This window comes from Anguilla rostrata, chromosome 1, assembly GCF_018555375.3.
Source record: "Anguilla rostrata isolate EN2019 chromosome 1, ASM1855537v3, whole genome shotgun sequence".
Classification (NCBI taxonomy): domain Eukaryota; kingdom Metazoa; phylum Chordata; class Actinopteri; order Anguilliformes; family Anguillidae; genus Anguilla; species Anguilla rostrata.
The window spans coordinates 73954365-73967402 of NC_057933.1; the positions used below are offsets into that span (position 1 = coordinate 73954365).

General features: G+C 44.5%; 1 protein-coding gene across 1 annotated transcript; it reads right to left on the reverse strand.

The window, feature by feature from the left end:
• Positions 1 to 1211: 1211 nt before the first annotated feature.
• On the reverse strand, positions 1212 to 13033 carry spaca6 (sperm acrosome associated 6). Its single transcript, XM_064300276.1, has 9 exons — positions 10656 to 13033; positions 10206 to 10292; positions 9639 to 9710; positions 8620 to 8643; positions 8041 to 8118; positions 6991 to 7094; positions 4840 to 4996; positions 3620 to 3830; positions 1212 to 2800 (listed from the first exon to the last, which is right to left on the reverse strand). Exons 1-9 carry the CDS (start codon positions 10867 to 10869, stop codon positions 2734 to 2736), a joined length of 1014 nt encoding a protein of 337 aa, XP_064156346.1. The 5' UTR covers positions 10870 to 13033; the 3' UTR covers positions 1212 to 2733.
• Positions 13034 to 13038: the final 5 nt, after the last annotated feature.

Sequence of the window (13038 nt, forward strand, 5' to 3'; positions counted from 1 at the left end):
ATAGACAGGGGTAACAAGACACAGGTGAACTCAAAAAACAATCAAACCAGAAGGAGGGGATAAGACAGGTGGGAACAATGATGGGATAACGAGACAATGAAACAATCATACAATTAACAGGGGGGGAGCAGGACACAAAACAGAAGTGCCGCCATCTGGCGGCCCAACAGGGGAAACACAGACAGGAAAACAGGACCATGACAGCATGCCATGAAGAATAGAAGTCCCATGTTCACATTGTGCTCATTATGCTATATTGCAAACAATTACATAAAAAGACATCAAATTAAAGACTCAATAGGTGACTCAATATGCTCCTAATTAGGTTACTGAACATGTTTTTAAGTTCTTTCATAATTTTACTTTAAACTTATTACCACAATCCAGGTTTGTCTCATTATCATTTGCTTTGTCTTTGAAATCTTCATTATCTACCAAATGGTTAGCTTTAGAGGCCATGTGTCCACATTTTCTCCGATTAAGAGCCAAGTGATTCACCTCAGTCTTTAATTTGATCAGTTAAAACATTTTTTACGTTTATGTAATAATTTGCAATACAGCACCATATGAATATGTGACTTTGATTCTCCATGGCATACATAGCTACTTCTGTGGCTTAAGAGGGTATGCAATCCGTCAATGCTTGAAAAAAATAATTAATAAAAATTAACATATTGTTAAAATTCTGTGATTGCAATTGTGGTTGAAACCAAAATAAGCAGTGCTACTGAAATGCCCTGTGTAAAACATGCTCGTAACCAGAGCAACATGAAGTATGTTACACCTGGCTAACAACATTCCCTGAGCAGGAAGTCTCCAAGCATGGTGGGCCTGGAGAGCTACAGGGTCTGCTGGTTTTTGCTTTCACCTTAAAATCAGCATCCATTTGAGACCCAAGACACCAGGTGAGTTGAGTTAACTGTGTAATCAACTGCTCTAATTGATTCATGAAGTGCAGAGTCACTATGAAAACCAGCAGACCCTGTAGCTCTCCAGGACCAGGGCTGGAAACCACTGCTGTACATTATTATGAAAGTGATGCCAACCTAGAAGCATATCATATAAATCATAGGTTCATACTGCTAACAATGAAGTCACAAAACCGTAAGGCACGTGCTCACAAAGAATCCTAGCGGCATTACATAAGAAAGATGCAGGTGATTGTTTGCAAAAAGTTTTTAAAGTTTTAAAATGCTACTTAATGACTAAATAAAAGAGGTGGGCAATGCTGGTCATATCCATTTCTGGTTCTCATGCCAATTCTGGCCTTAATTGCTTATTCAGCCCTAACATGCCATCTGACATTTTAGCTACATTGCTTGATAAGCGCATAAATTAAAACAGAATTGGTGGAAACAAGAGCGTCCAGGAATGGAATTGTCCACCCCTGAAATAAATATTTCCATGAATATTTGATTAATATTGGCTCTAATACATGGGGCAAGTCCAGTCCTGAAGGGCCTGCATGTATGCAAGTTTTTGTTTCCACCAATGGCCAGATTGGGCTCCTGTTTCACGAAGAAGGATTACCTAGTTGGCTGAATAGCTGCACTAAGTAAAACCCGGAATGCTCCCAAATCTGGAACATTGACTGAAGTAAAAAGAGCTGTTCTGGGTTTTCCGCAGTGCAGTTATCCAGGTAACTCAGTAATTCTGCTTCCTGAAATACCTCCTAGGTCACAGTAAAGAGTTTCACATAGGGACACAAGAACAGTCTTCGGCTGTCATTCATGTACTTATCAGGAAATGTAGCCAAAATGTGCGATGGTGTGAGTTTTAGGACTCGTTCTGTAATTAAGGCCATAAGTTTGCATGAAAATAAATAAATAAATAAATTAATTAAGATACAGCCCTCCTGACCACCTCTGCTCTAATATGCTACTCATTGTTGTTAAGGACAAAGTGGTTGAATGGCCAGTTTCAGGGTGTGAAATTTCTGTTTTAAACTTGTGAAACAAAGCATGAGGCAATCAATGCCGTGCATGTTGATGTGGAGCACACCCTCTCAATTGCCTGGACATGTCCTCCAAAAATGCAATTACATGACAATATGCCAATTTCAATCATCAACTAAAATATGTTTTCACTTGGCATGACTTGCTCTCACGTAACCAAGAACTTTGGCTTGTCATGCCTCCTAGTTTGACTCATTGTAGGTTTGGTCAGAGTAATGTGTACTGTGTGAACTGGACTTAATGTGTTCATGGCTATGAATAACTAGAAAATGAGCATTGTACCTCATCGGATCTGTGTTTGTAGTTGTTCCAATGACCTTCGGTATGCACTTATTGTACGTCGCTCTGGATAAAAGCGTCTGCAAAATAAATGTAATGCAAAGTAATGTGATATTTTTATTCTTTTATGACAGTGAAATCGTTCTATAGAGTATGCTCACAGGCAGACCATTCAACTAAAAGCACTGGCATCAAGTGTTGTGATACAGCTCACAACCTGTTATTGAATCCTGACTGTGCCAGTCTTGACTGTGCTAATATGGGGGCACTGTATACGTGACTGGCCATCACATTGCTCAGGGAAGGATAGCCAGTTAAGGTGCAAAGGTAGCGGGAGTAACTCTAAAATTCATAGATACGGTTTTCACTTTGCACGGACTTGTCCTTTACATTGGCGCCCTCTAGTGGTGAAACACAAACACTCCAGACAAACCAGACGATATGCGGAAACACTGTTTAAAAGTAATCACGGTCATCGGCGATATGAACAACTCATGTCTTAAATGAATAATTGTACTATTCTTGGTGCTTCATCTCTGGTCATTGTCATCCACCAGACCATAAACCTGCAAGAAAAATCACAAAAGAATCAACAGAAAGATCACATTCACAGATAACAATAAATCTATATAACCGTGTACGAACATTTCTTTAGACTTGAGTATGAACAGCTTACTCAGTATAAAATCGGAGAACAGTTTGTGTTCTGACCTATCAGTCCACTATTGACATGAATAAAATAGAATTGCATACAACATTGTCTTTGCCTGTATGCCAGTAACATAACAATCTGAACTGAACAAATTTTAGACACAAATGATTTAATGTCTTCCACAATATTTTCAGGTCTCAGCTCTGACGTGTAAATCTATCCGAGACTAGATGAGATTCCTGAACAGATAAATCCCGGCAGGCTACGTGGAGCCCATCATTCACTTAAGGCGGAATGATGGGCTCCACGTTTAAGACTATAATGATCACTTGTACAAGGCGCTTGCATTTTGATATTTTAGTTCTGGAGAGGCCAATGCGAGCACTTTGCCTGCCCTTTATTCACACAAATTAGTTGTGTGGGGGTTATGTGTCCTTTTTAGACCTCTACTGCTTTTGTCAGTGTTGTTATTTTCGTAGCTGTTTCGTAATTGTTTATAAATGCGATTTGGCGCACAATGGAGATGCCGCGTGCCTTCGAGTCCGCGGCTTTTCCCCAAATATTGACACACGGCTGTGGCTCTTTACTGCGCGTGCTGTACTGTATGTGTCTATTCCACGGAGCACGGATTGCTCATCTGTGTTTACAAAAAAAAGGCATATACGTCCAAAGGCAACAGCAGAGGGAGCGTGTCTTTAAAAAAAAAAAAAAATTTAACGCAGGGGGCGTTTACCCCAGGGACAAGAAGAGCAGCAGCAGGAGAGCCGTCAGACAGGCAGCCACGAGAGCAGGGGACGGGAGGAGCGGCAGGTTGGGAGACGGCGGGGTCGGGGCGAGGTCACCGGGCGGCCCGGCAGGCGGGGGCGGAATCTGCCCCCCCGGAAGGAGAGCCGTGTCAAATACCCCCTGCAGCTCGGCCTGGGCGGCCAGGACCTGGGGGATCACTGTCAGTGAGTCAGACAGCAGACATAGAGAGAGTGAGAGAGAGAGAAGTCAGACACAGAGAGAAAGAGACAGTCAGACAGAGAGAGAGAGAGAGAGATAGAGACAGACAGACAGAGAGATAGAGAGACAGTCAGACAGAGAGAGAGAGAGAGAGAGAGTCAGACAGCAGACAGAGAGAGAGATAGAGAGACAGTCAGACAGACAGACAGACAGAGAGAGATGGTACGTGCCTTGATTTTAGGCTATTATAGCTATTTCAGTTAATATTATGACATTTGCTCATGCATTATGCATGATGCATGAAATACTTTGTCATTTCAGTATATACTGTATGTGAATATGTAAATTAATGAGTCCCCCAGATTACACTAAATATGGATGTAATAAAACATTCATAAGAAAATTTGGCTGAAGAGGCGAAACTAAAATGACCTTGTAATTTGAATTCCTAACAGCTAATTCACTTTAAAAGTAGACTTGTTCTGATTCGTATCAGGATTAAACACTGGTAGCAGAAATGTTTCATTTCTTAATCACTAGCCTGATGGCGTGTATTCAGAGTTTATTCAGATGGACCTCTTTCTCTTTTTGACCCTTCTTCCTTGGGATTTGGAATTTTGATTTGCAGTCGTACCGTTCCGGTTACCTCTAAGCCCGCCCGATCCTGCGCCTGCGCGTTTAGGAGCGCCCCCTCCTAAAGCAGCTTCCGTCCTCCAATGAGAATGCTCTCTCCTGACACAGACACTTCCAACCCAATAGCAGTTCTACCCACTATGGGCCACGCAGGGCAGCAGGAGAGAGTTAGCGTCATTTTGAGGAGAGCCGTGTCCCTCACTGACAGCAGCTAGTAGCCTCCTGGCCCCCTGGCACCATTCATGTGGCATAGGATCACACTGGCAAAGGGCTACCCCCCTGATAAAAAAACATTTCAGTCCAGATTTGAGTTTGGAGCTCCTCGGCAAAGTGACCCCCATCCCGACCCCCAACCCCCCCAGCTTCGCACCTCACCTTTGAGGTGGTGGTAGGTTCTGACGATGGAGCGCTGCTGGGAGAAGATCTCGCACTGGTACGTGCCCTGGTGGTGGGCGCGGGCGGAGGGGATGGAGTACAGGCAGTCCTCCCCCACCGTCACGACCCCGAACTGCTCCACCTGCTGAGTCCTGGCCTTCGGAGGAACCCAGGCGCAAAAAGGTCTGACGTGCTTCCAGAGCGCATGCTCACTCACACAAACACACAGGTACGCATGCTCACTCACACAAACACACAGGTACGCATGCTCACTCACACAAACACACAGGTACGCATGCTCACTCACACAAACACACAGGTACGCAGGCACACACACGCACACAGGTACGCATGCTCACTCACACACGCACACAGGTACACAGACACACACACGCACACAGGTACACAGGCACACACACGCACACAGGTACGCAGGCACACACACGCACACAGGTACACAGGTACACACAGGTATGCAGACACACGCACACAGGTACGCAGACACACAGGTACACAGGCACACACACGCACACAGGTACGCAGGCACACACACGCACACAGGTACGCAGACACACACACGCACACAGGTACGCAGACGCACACACGCACACAGGTACACAGGCACACACACGCACACAGGTACGCAGGCACACACACGCACACAGGTACACACAGGTATGCAGACACACGCACACAGGTACGCAGACACACAGGTACACAGGCACACACACGCACACAGGTACGCAGGCACACACGCACACAGGTACGCAGACACACACACGCACACAGGTACGCAGACACACACACGCACACAGGTATACACACGCACACAGGTACGCAGGCACACACGCACACAGGTACGCAGACACACACACGCACACAGGTACGCAGACACACACACGCACACAGGTATACACACGCACACAGGTACGCAGACACACACACGCACACAGGTACGCAGACACACACAGGTACACAGACACACACACGCACACAGGTACACACACGCACACAGGTACGCATACACACACACGCACACAGGTACGCAGACACACACACGCAGACACACACACGCACACAGGTACACAGACACACACAGGCACACAGGTACGCAGACACACACACGCACACAGGTACACACACGCACACAGGTACGCATACACACACATGCACACAGGTACACAGACACACACACGCATGCCAGGTACGCAGACACACACACGCACACAGGTACACACATGCACACAGGTACGCAGACACACACACGCACACAGGTACGCAGACAAACACATGCACACAGGTACGCAGACACACACACGCACACAGGTACGCAGACACACACACGCACACAGGTACTCAGACACACACACGCACACAGGTACACAGACACACACACGCATACAGGTACGCAGACACGCACACAGGTACGCAGACACACACACGCACACAGGTACGCAGACACACACACGCACACAGGTACGCAGACACACACACGCACACAGGTACGCAGACACACGCACACAGGTACGCAGACACACACATGCACACAGGTACGCAGACACACACGCACACAGGTACGCAGACACACACACGCACACAGGTACGCAGACACACACACGCACACAGGTACGCAGACACACACACACGCACGCCAGGTACGCAGGCACACACACGCACACAGGTACGCAGACACACACGCACACAGGTTCGCAGACACACACACACAGTTTTGCAGACACGCACACCTGCACACACACACATACACACACATACACACATGCTCACACGCACACTGTGAATAACAGGTTTCTGGAATTGGGTAATTCTACACTCTAAATACAATCGCAATGACAGAATTTTAGAAACTTTACAGGATCTCTATTGAGTCGATAACACTAAGAGCCAGATTCTCTTGGGAGTCTGCCATTTAAAAACACGTCTTTGTTATTTACAAATGGTCGTAACATTTTGGCTAAAATAATTTATCAGAAATTCCTCTGTGTTCTCCTTGAGAGTGATTGCAGGACTGTTGATCTGCAAGAATAGAGCAGAATGGCTGCATTGTGTTCTTTTAAGGATCGAGGGATCAGTTGTACCACCCCCACCACCCCACCCCACCCAAGCCCATTATCGCTAAACCCTGCCCCTCACCTCAGGGGCGAACCTCCAGACGACCTCCATGTCGGTCGGCAAGGGAAAGCGGACGTCACATCGCATCTCGGTGCCGTTGCTCTCCCCGACCGTGAGGTCCACCACTTTTTTTTCCGAGATACAGACGCACAACCACGGGCATCGCTCACAGTCTTTCTTTCTCTCTCTCTCTCTCTCATTTTCTTTTTTTTTTTTTAACTTCTTTTCCTCAAACTCTGACAGCCAACAGTCACTGCCTCCATTACTTCAATTAATTGTAACGCCTAATGACACCCTCCGCAGGACCAAGAGTGGGAGGTGATAGCTTTGTGCAGTAATTGCACTGTGGTGGATGGAGAATGAACTGTGTGGTGAGTGGGCGGAGGCTATCATTTCAAATATGGAGTATGAATTCTTATAAAATTTGCGTATATAATTCAATTTATGGACCTACATTATCACACAGATAGATACTACTTTGTGAAAGGCTGCTTGACATGTGGGTTGGTAGGTGTCAAAACCCTACTGTTTAATATGACTAAAACAGACTGCGCTATCAATGGACATTTATTTGTCTGTTTATACGTGCTCAAAATTCAATGTAACAATCATATCATTACTGGGTGCTGAAGATCATCTGTTAGCCTTCAGCCTTTTTTGTTTCAGTCTTTTTGAGAGGATCAAGAACTGACTTGTTAGATGTGGGAGGCAAACCCTACCGCATAACAGCAACATTTTTTATGCACACGTGAATATAAATATCTGTACTTTGCATATTGACCTTTGCCATTCTTAACACGACAGTAAAATGATAATCTCACTTTGACCTTTCTGAAGCTTTATTTTGTGGCTGTATTCATGTTGCACTCCACAGTACCACCTCCTGAGTGACAAGACACCTCTCAACAAGCATGTGTGGCTAGTTTATCTATCTGTGCATGTAGGAGTGTATAAGTATATGCATGGAAACTCATGGAAGATGCCTCCCTTATCTTGGGGGTGGATACTGCCTGTGAGGTGTGTATGGTGGTGGTGGGGGGGGGGGGGGGGGTGATGAATATTGGAACACACTGGGACAGTCGAGAGGGTATTCACAGCTGTCATACAGGCAGGTGACACAGTCGTAAACAGCTCCTGAAACCTGGAAACCTGTGAATCGCCCAAGGGTTAAAAAATCATTTTATTCTCAGACAATGGTCTCCAAAGCAAATAGAAGTTGCTGACCACCTGAGATTCTTGCTCTTGTTTATTTTCAAAAATCTTGTTAAGTTTTATTTATGTATTTACTTACTTTATTTAGAAATTTAGTTAATGATTAAAAAAAAAACCCTGTTGTAAGGTATATGTACATAAATGTGAAATACTGTAATTAAAAACTAATGGAACAGGAGTGTTGGAATGTTATGTTGTAAAAATGAGGTGTAAAATAAATAAAACAGATAAGCAAAAGTAAACAAACAAAGAAAAAATATTTCATAAAGGCAAATAAACATGTTAAAAACAAAGACAGAGTAGCAAAAGCAGGAACAGCTTGGCTCTGGGAGCAGTGCACTTTTAAAAGCAGTCATATTCCTGAGTGCAAAGAAAATCTGAGAACCATAAATGTGAAGATGTCAGAAGATGAACAGCAGAGCGTGCTGGTGTACTCACCGCAAGGTGGGACGCATCCGGTAGCTAAAGGGAGAGAAAGAGAAGTGAAACCCTAATAGCGGCTCTGTGCATCTCCATTAATTATCCGTATAGAGGGCTTCATTTCACTGGAAGAGTTCAACTCAGGAATACAGGAAGCCACGTTGGTAGTGTTTAACCCGCTTTAACAGTTGGTATGCTTTGTTTTCACTGTGCACCACTGATGGGTGTCATTGTTGTGTGATTTTGTGTGTTTATTAAGCTGTCCTCTTGGCCAGGTCTCCCTTGCAAAATGCCTCGGGCGACAGGGTAAAGGGTAAGGAGCTGGTCTTGTAACCTAAAGGTCACAGGTTCGATTCCTGGGTGGGGCACTGCCGTTGTACCCTTGAGCAAGGTACTTAACCTGCAGTATACTGTATATCCAGCTGTATAAATGGATACAATGTAAATGCTATGTAAAAAAGATTTTCTGAATAAGAGCATCTGTTAAATTCCTGTCACCCTCGGTGGGGTGTTCTGGTTAAATAGAGGTTACAGAGAGGAGTAACCCAAGATTCAAGATTACAGGTTCAAGAAGGACGCACATGTCAGCAGCCCGGCTTTGACAGTACAAAATGAAACATCACGGCACAGCGCATCCAAGATACAGTCTGACAACTTAGTCGTGATATTGGACAGCCAAAGGCAGGAACCGGGAGTCAGCAGATGCTTGCATGAGCATGGGCACAACACATGAGTCAGACAGATCAATTTAACCTCGTAACTGGCAAACAGATGGAGTTTAGGAAACAGTGGCAAGGCAAGTGAGAATCCATCCTCTGTCTCCCAGACAGACGGGAAGGCGTAATATATTTGGGTGTATATGTGTGTGTGTGTGTGTCTGTGTGTGGGTATCAGTGTGTGTGTGTCTGTTGGTGTGTGCGTGTGTTTGTATGGGTGTGTGCGTGTGTGTGTGTTTGTATGTGTATGCGAGTGTACATATATAAAGAACATTCCAGACAGAGAGTATGAATGAGGGGGGAGACGGAAGTGCCTCTCACCTCTGGGCAGTTTGGAGGCCTCAGAGATGAAGCGCTGCGCTGCCGCCTGTAGCCTCTCCTCGTACACGGAATCTGACGGACAGCACAGCAGAGGGAGAGAGAGAGCGGGCGTGACCCCCAAACGCTGCTCATAGTCCTCCTCAGGCCGTCGGTGCCTGTTCACCCTCAATTTCTCCTCGTTCCCTCTGGTTTTCACTGTCTCGCTGTCTCGCTGTCTGACTCGCGCCGCGAGGGCGTCTGGCGCTGACGCTACAAAGCCGTGTAACAAATCTGCCCGAAATGTGTTTTTGTTTTTTTGTTTTTTTTGGTTAGTTTTTTTTGTTTGTTTGTTTTTTTCCCCCCTTGCTTTTTTTTTTTTTTTTTGTTGGTCACTAAAATGCCCCCCCCCCCCCCCCAACCATTCTCCCTCCCCCCATACACAAATGTGCCCTTTTTTAACCATCATTATATAAAGAGCTCTTAAAAGACAGCCTCTCTCTCCCTCTTTCTCTCTCTCCTCCTCCCCCCCCCCACCCCTCTCTGAGGTATAGTGGTTGGTGGGGTGGTGCAAACTGCAGGATTTGGTACCTGCATTTAACTTCTCATCAAATTCCTCCACGAGGGGCATGATCTCAGCGTGCATGATATTCCTGAGCTGTCTGTCATAGCCTCCCCCTGAGGAAGACACACGCAGACTGAAAGTGAGCCATTAACAGCGTAGCCCAAAGCCCCCTCTCCATTTACTTCCACATTGTCAAATTTTGTGTGTTTGATGGAGTTAATGATCCTTTTTGAGGACAACTATAACACCAGTGTACAAAAAGAATGTATATGATACAGCAATGTATCTTCGCTGTAAAGATGTTATTACATTGAAATTTAAACTGCCTTGCATAAAGGCTACAATGCCAACAGTAACAACAGCAACACAAAAAACAACAATAATAACAACAACAACAACAACAATAATAATAATAATAATATTATTAATAATAATAGTAATAATAATTCTAACAAACACAAGGTCAGGTTCCTCACCGACTCTGCCAGCCTGGATCACTTTCTGTTCATAGTTGAAAATCCGGTCAATCGTTCGGAAACAAGAGTCCATGTTTCGTACACCATATTTGGAGAGAACATGCCCCCAACACAAGCGAAGGCTGTCGTCAACATCGACAAGGCATTGGAAACAACCGGACGAGCAAGCCACACAGACGCTGAGCAAAACTGCCCAAATGGCTAACTTCCCCATCAAATCAATTCAAATCATATTGAACTGAGCACAGTGCAAGGGGAGAGAGAGCTCTTGTTTGTTTTTCTTCAAAATATTTACATTATCGGTCAAATGCGTGACCACGCAACGTGAATGTCTGTGACATCATAACATAGCTAGCCGAGAAGATTCCATGTTCTAATACAGTTGATGGCTGGAACTTAGTCTGTTGCTCGGGTAATGCAGTGTCCTCATCTACACTACAATCCTGCTGACTACGAAGCTGCACCTTTGAAACAAAGCTTGTTTAAAGCAACACTATGCTGCACGATAGTGACAAATTCAGACATTAACAACAAAATAAAAACAAATAGAATATATTGCAGCTTTTCTCGGTGAGTCCTGAGTTGGGATTTTTTTTTTAATGAACTGGGTTGGGATTTTTTAAAAATAGAAAACTTCTATTTTGTTATTTAATCATATATGTTTAGTTAACAACATCACCGCGCATTACATCTGGGTACCTGGGACAGGCATGAATCAAGCATTTCCCTCAAAAGACACACTTTCAGCTATGGAAGGAAAAAAAATAAAAATCCCCCCCTCCATTTCCCCACCATCATTTTTCTCCCTTGCTTTCATTGTCTCTCTCCCCCTCTCTCCAAGATCCCACACTGCGCCTCTTTTACTGCAGCACAGAAAGATGGAGCAAGAGAGGGAGAGAGAGAGGGAGGGAGGGAGGGAGGGAGGGAGAGAGCGAGGGGAAAAGTGGTGGATGCAGAAGGAGAGAGAAGGGAAAAACGTAAAAGAAGGGAGCCGAATAAAGTATGGCGTTAGAGGAGACCGGACTTTGCGGGAAGGGCAGTGAAGACCGGAGGAAAAAAGGAAATAAAAACTGAACACAGACGAGAGGGAAAGAGGGTGAGGAGGAAAACAATGCGTGGCCCAAATGACAAAGTGGGCTAAGCAAAAAAAAAAAAAAAAAAAACGAACAAAAACAAAACAGTCAGGAACGGTTTAAGAGAACATTTTTTCCAAAAAAAAAAAAAAAAGGTGTCAGTGAGGTGAGAAGGAGAAAAGGCAAGAAAAAAGGTGAGAGACGGGTAGACCGATGGAGAGAGACTACCAATCAAACCCCACCGCCTCAACTCGCCCGGCATCGCCGCCACCCTCCGCCTTCCCCCCCTCCCCCCCCCTCTCTCTCTGTGTCGCCATGGTAACGAGACAGGGTGCCTAATACGGGGAGTTAATATATTTTCAGTGGCAGGGCGAGTTGGGTACTAATGCATTCATCTGTCTCCGCACAGACAAGCCAATCAATACAGCTGCTGGAGTCTGCTCCTGGCCTGCCAAACTCCAGACTCTGGCAGCTGGTCAGTCGTTGGCTGCTGTGTATTTAAGGACAGGTATCAGGGGGGAGATTTAGGGGCAAAAAAAAGTGCAATTAGGGGACTTGAGGGGAAATGCTTTTCTAATATATCAGTGCTTTTATTACAGAACATCAATGCGTTATTCATCCTTACTTTAGGATCTAGTTTTTATAACGAACAAAATCAACAGAAGTATGTGTGTGTTTACATATATATATATATATATATATATATATATATAATACGTGTGTACTTCATAATTTACTGCACGTCTTCATCTTCAATGCACCACATTAGTTCATTTTAAAACATGCAAATGAAAGATCACGCCAAACTGTTAAACTGTCAGCTGTTCTAAATGCCAATTACCGTCAAAAGTATTGTGTCTGTTTGAAAGAGCTGTAAATATTTTATCAGGATGGATGCAGGCAAGAAGTTCATGTCAGACCACTGGGCCTTTTCCCATTGGTTTGATTAATGTATGGGTCGGCCATTTTTACTGCTAGCAATTTATTTTTTGCATCAATGAAACATGAAACAATACACAAATAATTAGGACAACGTATATATTAATCAAATAGTGAATGTAGCTAGGTATGCTTTGGTTTTAATTGGTGATTAGGCAGTATAAGCATATTTGTCTTCTTTCATGATTTTTTACCAAATGACAAAATTTTTACCTCTGCATAACCACACCAATGCATTGCAGTATGTCATTTTATTGTACTGCATGCTCACGTGCGGTTTCCTTCAGTGCAGTGCCATTTTCATTGTTTAATTTTGGGTTTTTTTCCCCCATGAAACTGGACATCAGTCATCAAATAACCACAATAAATAG